The following is a 15,000-nucleotide window of genomic DNA, read 5'->3' on the forward strand; positions in this document are numbered from 1 at the left end:
ATTCGTAATAAATTTTCGACGCCTCACTGCCCGTTTTACGTCAGGAACCACCCCTCTTATTCTAAAGTTGGCCTAGTTGGCAGTATCCTGTGTCCAAAAATAAGCGCGCATGATACAGATTACACATGTGGACTACACGATTAACTTTACTTAATTTATCAGTTTGCTTGTTTGATTGGTTGATTGATTTAGCATTTATACTGTTTTTGTTCATCTTTTTGAATTTTAAAGTGGACTGTTTAATTATGCTATTGTGTTTTTTGCTTTACTGACTATCAAATGTATTCAAAATCGAATGACTTGTGCTGCAACTCCAATTACCTGGAGTATCTAGTCAGTAACATCGTGTTTGCTGTTTTTTTTTTTCAGACAGCAGTTTGTGTTTGACCTGTTTTATGTACCATAGAGAGGGCTTATGTATCGCTCGACTAACTTTAATGACTGATTCCACGGTCTGTCGATCTGATGGCTCGTAATCTACACCAACCAGTGCGCTACAAGGTTGCCATATGCGGAGTGTGTCTAATTTAGTTAATGAAGCCTCGTTTCTTTGTAATGACATCAGATTTGAAGACTCCCACCCCCGCTAGCCTCCTCCCTTCTCCACCGTTCGCAGGGAGCCCATTGGTTCTTGACGAACTGTCGGAAAAGCGGTGACATTGTCCTGTTTACTTGCCCCAGGTGGCGGGGGTCCACTATAAAACGCTCGCGTCACTCCCGGCCGTGCCAAACACGCCGTCACGACTGATCTGGAATAACAAGTGAATTCTTCAAGCCACGCTTGCAGACAGTACGCCCGCTTTCGGTAAGTTCAGAAACGTTTGCAGAAGGGAAAGTTTGAAAATCGAGCATGAATACAATTGGATATAATTTTTTTTGCATAAATTAGTCTTAAAAATCTCTCGACACGTTCATTCCTATTTAGTAAACTTTTTGAAAACTTTGGGCTGTTTCTGAGTTTTGCCGTTAGTTTGGGAATTAATTTACAATGCTCTATATAAGACAGCCTGCATGGTTCCAAAATGTTAGTCTTTACCTTCATTCTATAGGCACTGGCCAGATCTAGTGATACTAGAGTTGAAGCGAGAAGCATGGACTCCGACACGAGCCGAGTTTCCAGTCGACCCTCTTCTCCAGAAGGAGACGACCTGTTCCTGTCCGCCGTGAAGAAATCGGTGGGCTTCTCCGGAGCCGTATCCTCCACACAAAGCGACTCCCCGCCCGAATTAGGCACCGACATGCGGGGTCTCTCGAGCAGCGACGAGAGCGGGCTCGGGTTGAAGATGTTCTCCAAGAAGGACCGAAAACTTTTGTCCGAGAGCGAGCTTCAGAGCATACGCCTCAAGATCAACAGCCGCGAGAGGAAGCGCATGCACGACCTGAACATTGCCATGGACGGCCTTCGCGAAGTTATGCCGTACGCGCACGGGCCCTCTGTCCGCAAACTCTCCAAGATAGCGACGTTGCTTCTCGCGCGTAACTACATCCTCATGTTGAGCAATTCTCTGGAGGAGATGAAACGGCTTGTCAGCGAGATCTACGGCGGTGGCAGCGGCAGTCATCACGCGGGTTTCCACCCGTCTGCTTGTGGCACTCTGACGCACGCGGCAGCTCCGTTGCCCGGTCACCCCGCTGTGTCTCATGCGTCCCATCCGGTTCACCACCCGCTGCTCCCACCGGCCGTCTCCACCGCCGCTTCACTTACTGCGCCGGGTCTCTCAGCCGTGGCGTCGGTAAGACCACATCACGGACTTCTAAAAGCACCCTCGGCCGGCGCGGGCCCTCTCGGTTCGGGTTTCCAGCACTGGGGCACGGGAATGCCGTGTCCGTGCAGCATGTGTCAGGTCCCGCCGCCTCACGTGTCGGGGATGAGTTCTGTCAGCATGCCACGGCTGGCAAGCGATTCAAAATGACTCGAACTTCTCACGATGGGAAAATGTACATTTAGAGACGATGAATAAAATCGGCGCTGGTGGTTTGGTACAGACTTGTAGCCTTCATCGTAGTCATCTGCTTTGTCTTCGGGAAAAAAAATGGTTCGGTGAGGTCTGAGAGTACTGATTAAAAGATGAGCGGATCGGTGATACTAACATAGATTTTCTAATAAGTTAGCTAAAGTAGATATTCCACGCGTAACCTTCTGTATTAGGTTATCATGTTTGTGAACATGGCGTATAAACGTTTAGTAACTGTTCAGCGACGTCTCCAACATTTCTTTTCTTCCTGTAAATCTCCAGAATTAGAAAAAAAGAGCAGTTCCGTTTGTTTCTTATTGAAAGAGCAAACTTAAAAACAAATCCCGAACAATTGGTAAAAGTGTAACTATGTAAATATGTAGAGCGTTTGTACAGTATGACAGATTTTATATTGGGTCTAGAATTAAGCCAAGGTTGAGGTGAGCTTGGAATTTGTTTACCAAGCGCTGTCAGTAACTGGAATCGTATTGCACCTGTTCGCCCCTCTTCTCTCTCTCTCTCTCTCTCTCTCTCTCTCTCTCTCTCTCTCTCTCTCTCGTTTCATTTGTTTTGTTGTTTTTGTTTTTTTTACCATGTCACTGACCGACGCAATGAATGATCATCTTTTATTTTTTTATAAAAGTGCGAAACGATATTTATTTACTTATTTTCGGCGGAATTTTCACATGAATGAGAACTGTGTTGGAATTGTAAATGTAGTTAAAATAAAAAGTTTAAATGAGTCGTTCTATCTGTTTCTCTTTTTTTTTTCATTCATGGAACTAACGGAGGCATCATCCAACTCTACAACGTCCTGTCTTCACATTTACCTTACGAATCGTTATTCATATTTGCCTTCAGTTTTTACTTCACTGACATTAAAAACTGTCCTGTGTATTTGTTATCAAAAACCTACTACAGCTATTCAGTGTCGGCCACACCTATGCCTTAGCCAGGCTACACACGTTTGCAGTTCCGTTATGAGTTAGTTAAAACATATCCTACCGGTACGTATGGAGTTAAGTATATGATGATTTACGATTCTCGATTCAAACAATATGTTTAGACGTTACTGCACCGGTTTATGTCATCTGAGTAACTGCAATCACATTGTCATTTGTCGAAAAGCTCTTCGAAAGCACATCATCAACAAATCTTAGTTCCGTTCCTTGAAATTTACTCCAGTATGTAGCCAACTGTAATTTACAGATTAGATTATTATTATTAATCATAGTGCTGAAAATAATTAAATGCTTTTTGAGTTCATTCGTTTAAATATTGCTGTGTAACCTAAAAAAACCTTGAAGACTGTATACAATAATAGCAAAATTGAAACTATATTAATCCAAGGAAAAATCCCGCAGAACGAACGTAACATTTTATTGTTCAAGACCTGCAAATAGATGTTTGTATCTAAACAACGGTAGATTTTATACAGAAGTAGCTTTAGATCACATTATTAGCCAAATAAATTATATAAAAAAGAAATAATTATGTGCACAACTTGATACATAGGCCTATAATATTGCATCTTTGCAGAAACAGAGGGAGAAGAAGAGGAACAATCACAACGATAATATTATTATTAATAATAATAACAATAATAATATATGATTATTGTTGTTATTATTATTATTATAATCTTCGCGATGAACATAACTTATTTCACTCTTCACTTGCTGTTATATGAATTCACTTGTACCTTATGATGAACTAAATACGATAGCATTACTGTACTCATTTTAAAAATGGATTAAAAACTTTATTTCTTACCCACTTATGGCCCACGTCAAACTTTATTTGAGCATTTGCAAGTTTGTTCGCAAGCATCCTGTTTAGTCGTAAATTAATATGGACCTGAATTATTTAGACACGATCTTAGTAAATTGTATTTAATGTAACCAGAAAAAAAGGCAAATAGAACAATACTGTTGATTTAAAGCTCTAAAAAGGTCATTTAGTTCAAAGGCAGACAACAGAATATTTGAATTCTTGATATGCAAAGTATGCGGAGGCGCGCTAACCAATGGGCAGAGTAAACGGTAAACTACAGTAGAATACATAACTAAACGACAGCAGCTGGAGGCCAGATTTTTCGCTCTGTTGCAAGGTTTTTCAAGGGCCTTTGGAGTTGGAACGATATGGAGCAAACCTGGTGTCTGAATATTCATATTTATTGCCCCCCCCCCCCCCCCCCCCCCCCCCCCCCCCCCTCTAGCTATGTTTCAGAATTTGAATATATTACTTTTTGAGGAATTCGAACGACAAAAAGTCCTACAAAATCAAGAGCACACTAAGTCTGAGTGAGGGCACCGTGTGTTTTGTGAGGTGCATAACGTAGATTATGATCTGATAATTTAAAACATTTAAGAATATTTGATTTCAGTGTGCTATGTACACGTTGAACGGTACAGTTATAATCGTTAAGGTCCTATGGCTAAAAATTTATTTATTTGTTTTGTCTGTGCGCGCTTCAGAATAGGACTTGGAAAAGATGTTCAACTAAATTACCGATGACCCAACGGCAAAGCAACAAACAAACCAAAGAAGACCAACACCGACCAATAAGTTTATCTTGCTTTTTGTCATTATACCCAAAGCCCCTTGATAGTCCTAAAGCGCCTGGACACCTTCAAATACTAATTTAACAGACATATTGCTAACCTAAAGCCAATACAGGGAGAGACCAACCATAAACATATTACTAAACATGTGAACTTCGCACTTCGTTTGACTCAAAAATCGAGTTAAATAAAAGTAAACAGGCTGCTAAATGTCTTGTCTTTCTTTTCAAACATCTGCTTGTTAGCGATCTTGGCCGCCTAGCCCATTTGCTCTGCGGAAAATGCAATTACCCCGAAAGGTAATGAGAATTACACGCTATCACGTTTCCAAATTAATCAGCGTGCACGTCCCCCGCCGCCCCGCCGCACGCGGCCCCGCCTTAATCACGGTTCTCGCGCCTGAAAAGCCGCTAATAGGCCGCACTGCTAATTAACCGCCTAAACGCGCGGGCCAACGTGGGCAAAACCGCGTTACGCCAAAAGTGCGCAATTATCAGTAATGAAACAGCATTTTACGGATTAAAAGAGTGAGAACAAACTGAGAATATTTGATTATGGAAATGCGTGGGTGGTTTTTTTTTTTTTTTTTGAGGAAATGGTGCCCTGACAGGCTTGACCCGCGTTAATTATTATGTGAGTGAAGGTGATTATGTGTGAACAGTACAGTAATTGCTGCCGTTATGACAGCATAGCATGGCAGGGCGGTTAGGTCTACATTAAGGGATTTAGTTGTTTTACACCAAAGGTCTCACAAGGAGTTGTGGAGGTTTGCTGGTTTCCCTAAATTTCGCAGAGCTTTCTCCCTCAACTTGTCTCATTATTTTTAACCAGTGTTAAAGACCTGAGCGGACCCGAACAAAATAGACTTGTAAGATTCATGTCTAAAACACATTGTTTGTTCTTAACATCAGCTGCCTATTTTACATAAAAACCGTTAAGTAGATCTTTATGTCATAGTAAACATTAGACATAATCAGCAGTAAATATAGTAACACTGCAAACAAATGGAGGACTTGACAGACTTCATCACTGGGGAAAGTCAGTCACTACCAAAATCAATAATCCAACTTTTCTTAAACTCATGACTTGAATATTCATGATATATCTTCTCTATCCCTTATTCACTCTCTTCTCTCTCTCTCACTCTCTCACTCTGTTACACTTACATCTTACTCCTATTTCTAAATCCCCTGGTTCAGTCCAGATGCAGGCCTTTTTAGACACAGACACTGCCTTGTGTTGGCACAAAGGATTACGCCAAGAGGATTGGAGCCGTGCATCAAAGGTGGCGCAAAAAACACCAGAATGAAAGAAAGAAAAAAACCCAGAAATAAACAAACAGAAAGCAGTGCGTCTGAAACCGCGAAAGACAGAAAGACGGAGCGAGAGTGACAGAGCGATGGAGAGGATGAGAGAGAGAGGATTATCCGTTCAGGGTGCGGTTGTGCAGTTTCACTCTAACTGTTCATTACGATTCTGTGATGCGCTTGATTTATTCACCATCCTTACTGCCGGTGCCGTACAGTCGACCCACGGCCATGCCAAGAAACCATCACAGGCTGCGAGGGTTTGAGCGTCCTGGTGGGGGTCGTTACAGTAGCCATATGAGAGCTCCTCTCCCCCGGGAGGACCAAGACTTCTCCTCTTCATCTGTTCTTTATTAAGTAGCACATGGCACTGGCTGAAGGATCTGAACGCTGCTAAAACGTGTGAATTTTTGTGCGCTGTTAAAAGGTAGAGTAGGTTTTAAATGGATAACATTAAATGAGTATATGTATGTGTGTGGGGGGTGTCTTGTGTGTGAGTGTGTGTGTGTATGCATAGGGTGTGTGTGTGTGGGTGGGGGGGGGGGGGGGGGGTTGTATGTGTGCGAGGGGAGGGATGTGGGGGTGGTAGGTCCTAAACAAGGGTAGTTTGTGCATCCAAAAGTCTATGATCCAAAGCTGATGAACTCCCATATAGGTTGGATTAATGTGTTTATTGTAAGACTCAAAGACACAAAGACAGATGGAGAAGGAAAGGAATGTATAAGAGAAAGAAGGAGAGCTGGCCATTGAGAGTGTTTGAGCAGTTAGAGAAAGAGGAGATAATCCTATAAGAGTGAATTCTTGGATATTCATGACCGGCCGTGTGTGGACACTGTGTGAAAAGAGAACACAGCATGGACACAACGTAACATCAAAGATGTGTGTGCTGTGTGTGTGTGTGGTGCTGCTGTGTGTGTGTGTATGTTACTAGACTTTTATTTGTGGTTGGCTGTCTGAAACCAGTCAGAGTGGAAATGATCTGATGGATGATCATGCCTCCCCCAGAGAAGCTGCACTGTGTGTGTGTGTGTGTGTGTGTGTGTGTGTGTGTGAGGAGGAGGAGAGAGACAGAAAGTGTGTGTGTCAGATGAGTTTTGTTTATGTTGAAATCCGATCTTTTTCAAGCATATGCCTCATTCTATCCCTGTGGGTATACACACTCTAACCTTTATGACCCTAAATTACATTGCTTCTAACTTTGATACTAACTACTTTTCTGGGCTTTCCACACCATCATCAATGTTTTATTTCCTCCTCATTCGCACACACATGCAGAGACATATAGATATTCTGAGAGAAAATTGTTACTGAAATGTATGAGTTCACTATTTGTGTAAGTTTGCGTGTTGTGATTCCTTCATGATGGAGAAGTTTATTATCACTCCACTTATTTGTGCCATTCATCTTCACTCATTTCCATGTCAGTTAGAGTCTGATAATCTAAAACTCATCTAAGCAACCTGCTTCTAACAAAGTTTCGACCACCTCGTACTACTATTCAAACAGCCTATAGTTTTCACTGCGAAAATGATCGTTTTACTCATCGCCATGAAAATGGCGTAACGTTGTGCTTAATAAAGAGCTTGCTACATATTCAGGGGTAAAAGCTCCAAATTCGGAGTCACTGATGCCATATGTAATCAAGCCCCTCCCATTTCCTCTTTCGCCGTGATCTTGACTGTGGACGTGGCATGTGTGTGATTCCCCTTTCAGGCTGGTTTGCCCTATTCAACGCTGGATTGCTTTGCTGCTCTCAACTGTGCAGGCATCTCCTTTCATCACTCATCCTCTTGTTGCTTGTTACTCCATCACTACACCATGCCCCCTCATCCATCATATCCCAGAAGCTATCGCTCTTCTATTACAACCCCTAACACACACACACACACACACACACACACACAGAGACACAGGCACACGCACACGCGCACGCACACACAGACACATAAAACATACAAAAGGGACTTTATTAGAAGGTGGGGTCGAGACAGGCCTTGTGCGGTGGCTATGCGGCTGTGTTGTAGAGGGCTGAAGATTCATCACTGTCACAGAGAGGGTGAAGGGCTGTCTGACTGCAGGAAACTTCTTGATCTCTCCATATGGCCTCTTCACAGCAGCTTAGAACAGAAGAGCAAGTTACACGGAAACTTGTAGGACCATATCCTCAAAATGTGTGCTTATCAGAGAACAAAATATGTTTGTACTTGGGGTGGAAATGTAGCACATATTCTGGCGACAAGTACATGAGAAAACGAAGCACCCGAGACCATCCTTCGATCCCAGAAGACGTCCACCTCTGATGATGCGTCGTGCTGGAGCTCTGCTCTTGCATGCACATGCTCTGTGAGCTGAGAGAGTGCGCTCATTAGCGAAACATGACACATCCAGCAGCTGTCAGTGAGCAGTTAGTGACAGTTATAATCAGTGTGTCTGCAGGCCTGCCTGTGTGTGTGTGTGTGTGTGTGTGTGTGTGTGTGTGTGTGCATTTAGAGAATCAGTTTCAACTCTAAACAGCCATGACCGATGGCAAGCGTGTGACAGCGGGTTTTGATTCGGGATTTGTCGTGTGGCCGATGCTTTGGCCATGTGGACAAAAGACCTGCAGAGTGATGCTCCGTCTGAGCGGCCTTGATCACTGCACAGGCCGACCTTTCCCAGAGCATGCTGGGAGCCATAATACCCAGCTTTCAGTCCATTGGTTCCGCCCTATTAACAGCTTGTAATCTTCTCATAGCTGTGGCCCTGCGCCCACAGCCTCATGGCTAACTGAAAGTGCTGACTCCTCAACTCCCCAGATATCATCCCCCACCGCCCCTCCACACTCGCACACACTCTTTCCCCCAATCTGTACCCCTCATCCCTCGATTGAAAGCTCCTTTTTTTTCCCCGCCACGCCTGACTTTGAGGGCCCCTGCACCTGTCTCTCCTCAGGGTTGCAAGCGGGAGGATATAGTTGTTGACATCTGTTAATTTCTCATTAGAACGCGGCTTTATGCAGGTTTTCCGGTGCGAGAGACAGCTCGGCGTAGCGCGCCGTCCGGCCACAAGCCGGACAAGGTCCGGCCAGCCGGCAGCGGCGAACACGTGGACGACGTTCGGCAGACGCTCCGCGATGGCGCCGGCCGGCCGATGAATATGGAAACAGCTGGTCCCTGTTCCTCCGCCAATGAGCTGCAGCGTGTTCTCTGCTTTGACCTTTCAGATGGTGAAAAGAGAGTTTGTAGTGCGGGCTGTCAAACTTGTGCGGTTAGCTGAACTTGTTTGTTTGTTTGTTTGAATTGGGTAATTAAACTAAGTGGGCCTTTGAGGCCATATGTGCTGAACCGTTATCTGAACTCCACCAGATTTTGAAACGTATGCAGTGTAAGTAAAAGTAAGCAGCTGAATTCAGTCGGTCTCCCATTTTAAAGGCCCCGTCAGGACAGGCTGCAAATGGAAGGCCAGTACTTGGTACTGGAACACTAGAGCTTTCTGGACAGTGGGGTTACCCTTAAAAGATGCTCTGAACCTATAAGCTCAGAGGTGATTCTGCGCTTGTGAGTAGCCATAACGTACTTTTCAGTTATAGTGCATATTGCACTATAAAAAAAATAACATGGAAAGATATTGGACTATGAAAGTCTGAACATTGTGAAACTGAGTTTAGAATATCTCTTTTCTCTGTGCGCGTTTGTCTGTTTGTGTGTCTGTGTGTGTGTGTGTGTGTGTGTGTGAGAGAGAGAGGGAGAGAGGGAGAGAGAGAGATGTCTGGGGGTCGGGGGTTACATTTGTATGGACACTTGTCTGATAGAGACAGAAGGGAAGATGCCAGGGCTAGCCAAGCCCTGTGCACCCAGGCGTGCGGTAATGTTTAATGGGGTCCACAGGAAACAGGCGCGGTGTGAATGAGCTGATTGAAGCTCCAGGTGCAGATCCAGAGATTCAGCTCAGGGCTGGCCAGCTTGGCCCAGGCGGAGTGCACCCAGGACCCCACAAAGACAGCCCTCATCCCCCTGCCTGGCTCCACCGGGCCCTGCCCCACTCCAGCCTTGTCATAAAGGCCCACGGAGGCAGCGGGTGCTGGGGGCAGGGGTACGGATGTGATCCCCCCCCGAAACCACACCGCCCCATTCAGCCCCCGCAAGCTGGAAGGAAGGGCAGGGAGGTGGGAGGTGCTGTGCGGGGCGGGTGGACACCAGGTTCTTTCTTCGTCTCTTTTTCATCTCCTCTCGGCGTCTCTGTCACAGTGCAGGTGTCCCTTTCTGGCCTCTGCCTCTCTCCTTCTTTCTGTTTCTCTTTCTTTTCACCACACACACACACACACACACACACCACACACACACACACAGACACACACACACACACACACACCGCTGACAAACATCCCAGCTCTAATCCATCACAGGCTCGTAGGAACAGACACACACGCACACACACATATACATACGCACATAATACTGGCAGGTTGTGTTCTGTTACCCTGCAGGTGCCTGGCATGGTGATTGCTCTTTTAATGCACTTTCTCTTTCCTGTCTCTGCCTGTGTATGAGAGACAGTGTGTGTGTGTGTGTGTGTGTGTGTGTGTGTGTGTGTGTGTGTGTGTGTGTGTGTGTGTGTGTGGTGGGGGGTGGGGTGCCTCGATACTATTCACAAGTCCGGGAACACCAGTTGCTATAATTTCCCCACCCTATGCATCCTTTCAGGAAAAAAAGAAAAAAAAACAGAGCTTCACATCTCTTGCATGGCATCCATTTGTCTCTCTCTCTGTAACTTCCTCCCAGGGGCAGGTTCATAGACAGAATGTCAAAAAAGAACGTGACTGTTTTATATGTGCTTGCATGTAGGAGGGAGAGTGAGAGAGAGAGAGAGAGAGAGAGAGAGAGAGAGTGTTAATTATAACATTAGATCAATACCCATCTTCTCATCCTCATTTGCTCTCTATGGTCCATGAGTGTGGTCCGCTCAGAGAAAGACAGACTGTGTGACGGTGTAGAGCTGCATAAAGGACATACTTGAAGACAGACCTACCAGCCATCATCAGCCAGGGGAACTGTGGGATACGGAAGACCAACTTTTATACTGCTATTGGTTCTTGAGCGATTTGTAACAGTTCTGGCTGAAACCACTGAGCTGGGAACCAAGAGTTCATCGGGAGGAACTGAACAGCTCTCTGTGGTCTAGCTGTGGATGGCACTTTAGCGAGCGGATCCTTGGTCTGGTCTGTGGCGGACGTGTGGATTCGAGCAGCTGCCTGTGAGACCTGCACAGCACAGCAGCATGCAGCCTGCTTCTGCCCTCAGATGCAAGGAGCAAAGAGAGGGATCTTTGCAGCAGCTCATGCCCAGATCAGTGAGGGTTGCTGGGACTGCAGGATTAGGAGGATCGGGCTCCAGCGCTGGGGGCCTCCAGGTGCCCCACAGACACCCGAAACTCCCCCGGGAGCTCAGCCTGGAGGAACAGCAGGAGCTGAGGCGCAAAATTAACAGCCGGGAGCGCAAGAGGATGCAAGACCTTAACTTAGCCATGGACGCGCTACGGGAGGTGATGGTGCCTTACTCTTCCTCTCCCTCTTCATCGTCAGGTGGAGGCGGGGGGCTACAGCACCCTTATCTTCCCCCTGGGGCTTCTCCGAATGGCCGCCGCCTCTCCAAGATCTCCACCCTGGTGCTGGCCCGCAACTACATCCTCCTGCTCGGCTCCTCCCTCCAGGAAATGAGGCGGTTGCTGGGTGAGGTCAGCATCGGGGCGGGCGTTGGAGGGACTGGGCCACGCCTGCTCCTGGCCGGAGGCTGGCCGTTCCTTGCGGGGCCAGGACAGCTTCTGCTGACCCCCCCCGAGCAGCAGCTTGGTCCGGCCAAGTGCTCTCCGCTGCCGTTGAATGGTCCCCCAGCCCTGGAGGAGACCACGGCGTGGAGCTCAGAGGGGTCTGCAGCAACCCCACTTTGCCCATGCGGGGCATGTAGGGTACCCCGAGTACTGCATGTCCAACCTACATCACGCTTCCCAAAATGAGTCCAGAACATTATCGAGAGGACATTAATAATTCCAGCCCTCAAAAATTGTTGTATTATTTTTCTTCTGTGTTTTTGTTTCTTTTCTTGTTATTTGATTTTAGACCCTGTGACAATTTTTTATTGGATTACTACTATGTGTATATGTCATACCAAAATAGCAAAATACATTGAATGATATTTCGAAATTTCAAAATCTTTGTCTAATTTGGTGAAATAGACTCAAGGTACTACTTGGAAAATGTTGTGCAAAGATACACAACACATTTCACAAAATGGAATTTTTTATTATTGTCGTCAATCGCAGCAGAATAAAAGCAGTTTCCGAGGAAATAACGGCTATGTTTGTGAGTGTGTGTGTGTGTGTGTGCTTGTTTCTCACTCCTCTAAGTGAATGTGCGACCCAGCAGATTGAAATAATTACTGGGAGCCTCTCCATGCAAAGTGGAGGGCGGCTTCCAGAAGCGCAGCGCCGCCCTCCCTGCCGCTGGTCCTGCTTCTTTACCCCACCTCAAACTCCCATTCAGTCCCGCCAAACAAACCCTGACATCAAAACCCGTCCCCGTAATTACTCCGCTCGCCTTCTCGTCCTCCGCTCCGCCTCTCCCTCCCTCGCTCGGAGGGGTAAAGGAGCGTTTAGCCGGGCCGGTGCGCCGCGTGTTCATTGCGCTGCCCTCACAATGCGTTCAAACGCCCAGAAAATGTGTCGCCGTCAAAAGAGCTCAGCCCGCAAAACCAGAAACAACGCCAGACAGAACGCCCCCCCACGTCCCAGGACTCCAGCGAGCGGCGACCCTGGCGGTAAAGAGTAGCACCTCCCTCCCGCTCCCTCCTTTTCAAAGGACGCAGAAAAGAAGAGGCAGCGGTGAAAAGAAGACTGAGGCAGGTCTCTGATGATAATGCCCATCATAATCATAATAATAATGATAAATAGTGGCGACGATTGGCTCGGCGGTAAGAGGGGGATTAGACCCCCTGAATGAACGAGGGCGGACAGCTGAAGGAGGGAGTCTGTTACCCATCGGGTTAGACAAAGAGAGAGGTAGATGCCATTAAGCAAGATTAAGGCTAATAGACCTTGATTTTCTTAAAGGGAAAGAAAAGGGTCCTGAAGTATCCAGGAGTAGGGAAGATCAAAGACGCTCTGTCTTGAGACCCCGCAAGAACACACACATGCATATGCACACTGACTTGGTGTTCTTTATATTTACATATAGCTGTCTTATGACTTGACTGGAAGTGGATTGCTGCACTAATTTTTACTCTTATTCACCTCAGCACAGAATCTCTCTCTCTCTCTCTCTCTCTCTCTCTCTCTCTCTCTCTCTCTCTCTCTCTCACCCCCCCCCCCCCCCCCCTCTAATGCCACAGTGCAGTATTGTCTGCGGGGTGTAGAGCTCTGCACTTTCTTTGTGCTCACGCTTTAAGTCATCAGTGGTGTGCAGTCCAGCCAAAACAAAGAGAAACAGAGCAGGAGAGAGCAGAACAGGGCTGTTCCATTGTGGAGCATGACGCGCCACCGTGGAACCGCAGAGCTCACTGATATACGACTAGCGACCTGCGTCTGCGTGCTACAGAGTAAACGCACGCAAACATATTACACAAACCACAACGAGGGGGGGGGTGTCCGTGGCAATATTCATACAAACTTGAACCGTGCGTTTGTGCGTGTGTGCGTGCATGTGCGCGCGCGTGTGTGTGAGCATGCAAGCATGGCCTGAAGAGCGATCGAGGGCCATCCATCCTCGGCGGCGGGTGAAAGGATAAGGGTGAGGAGAGCTACACTCCTCCTTTCAGACCCTCCACACAGGCGGAGGATTTATCTTCCCTCGCTCCGGCCAGCTCTCCGGCATCACGATGACTTAGAGAGGGGGATATATCACCGATATATCACGCAGGCCAGCTCGCCAGACACCACCCCACATGTAGAGGAGAGCAGAGCACCAGCAGACACTTCTCCAACCGAACAGGTGAACTTGATAGGGAAGTTCTGATAAGATTACGGTCAAACTAAAGTCAAGGTCCTTGTTAAAATGAGAATCTTTCCCAGCGTGGCCCTGGAGTTCCCGCCTCCCTTACCACGTTCACATTCTCGGAGAAGTTACCTTTTGTCTCCTCTCTTCTCAGATTTTTCTCATAGTCATTGGGTGCTACGTGGGTAGTCTCAGGGATAGGAAATGCTGAGCAATAAATTTGAGCATGTTAGGGGCGAGTGGAGGCTGGCGGGGGTGGAGGGTTTGCCCCCGGTTCCCACCCCTCTTATTTATCTCTTTAACTTGGGCCTCCTGTAAGTCCCCCCAGAGTCCCGCCCACCTTTCTACAGCCCAGTTCGACCCACTATAGCCGGTCTGCTGTGCCTAGAAATGACCATTAACCCTCCACTCTGCTCCCACCCCTAATGCGCACACACACACACACACACACACACACACACACACACACAGGTTTCCATACCAGCTCTTCATTACCCCAAAGCCCCTGTGACTTGTGAGTGCTTCAGGGTGGCTTACCACGGGAAAAAGCTTGACCTAACACACACACCCACACGCTAAAAACAGTGACAATCAGTGTGTTATTAGTATTAAACTTATAATTTTCTCTTCTCAGTTAAAATTGTAGTTTCATATATTACATAGTAAATAAAGCTAAAAAGTAAAACTAAATCTGTAACTGTAGCATTGTTAAGATGAACCTGCTATAACACCAAGCTAACACTTAATAGTATTGTTTATTTAAATATTATGGAAACATTATAATGATATTTATGTAACCTATAGAGTTATTTAAATATTATGGGGCAATATAATAAAGTGATATCCCCGAGAACACGTACAGCATGTGATTTATGATAGTTTAGTTATCCAAAGAACTGTTTATAAGAAGCTAAAGTGTTTCAGTCTTCAAACTGTCTATTGAGTGAAGAGGAGAGCAAACATGCACACACACACACACACACACACACACACACACACACACACAAACGCGTAGCTTCTCGGGCATCTCTGTCGGCGTGGCAATGACCTGGTGGCTCCCAGTTTGACCCACTTCCCAGAGTCAGCCTGAGGGCAGGAATTCCAGTTAACACATCACAGATCCGGGTCTGCGTTCTCGCCCTCCCTGTGCTCCTTCTTGCCCCGCTCCTGCCCCGCTTCTGCCCCGGCCGCCCCGGCTGCGCGGCTGACAG

At 46.5% G+C, this 15,000-nt stretch overlaps 2 protein-coding genes across 2 annotated transcripts; both read left to right on the forward strand.

Moving 5' to 3' along the window:
- Positions 1 to 702: 702 nt before the first annotated feature.
- On the forward strand, positions 703 to 2,697 carry olig2 (oligodendrocyte lineage transcription factor 2). Its single transcript, XM_027026288.2, has 2 exons — positions 703 to 805; positions 1,050 to 2,697. The coding sequence occupies exon 2, from the start codon at positions 1,092 to 1,094 to the stop codon at positions 1,911 to 1,913; it is 822 nt and encodes a 273-aa protein (XP_026882089.1). The 5' UTR covers positions 703 to 805; positions 1,050 to 1,091; the 3' UTR covers positions 1,914 to 2,697.
- A 7,910-nt stretch (positions 2,698 to 10,607) lies between these two features.
- olig1 (oligodendrocyte transcription factor 1) lies at positions 10,608 to 12,149 on the forward strand. The gene has a single exon (XM_027026289.2). The coding sequence runs from the start codon at positions 11,083 to 11,085 to the stop codon at positions 11,815 to 11,817; it is 735 nt and encodes a 244-aa protein (XP_026882090.1). The 5' UTR covers positions 10,608 to 11,082; the 3' UTR covers positions 11,818 to 12,149.
- Positions 12,150 to 15,000: the final 2,851 nt, after the last annotated feature.

The sequence above is a fragment of the Electrophorus electricus genome, chromosome 25 (assembly GCF_013358815.1).
Source record: "Electrophorus electricus isolate fEleEle1 chromosome 25, fEleEle1.pri, whole genome shotgun sequence".
NCBI classification, from domain to species: domain Eukaryota; kingdom Metazoa; phylum Chordata; class Actinopteri; order Gymnotiformes; family Gymnotidae; genus Electrophorus; species Electrophorus electricus.

What these genes read in the sequence shown, in the direction of transcription:
- olig2 (XM_027026288.2), top strand. Translation starts at nt 1,092, where the DNA reads ATGGACTCCGACACGAGCCGAGTTTCCAGTCGACCCTCTTCTCCAGAA.
- olig1 (XM_027026289.2), top strand. Translation starts at nt 11,083, where the DNA reads ATGCAGCCTGCTTCTGCCCTCAGATGCAAGGAGCAAAGAGAGGGATCT.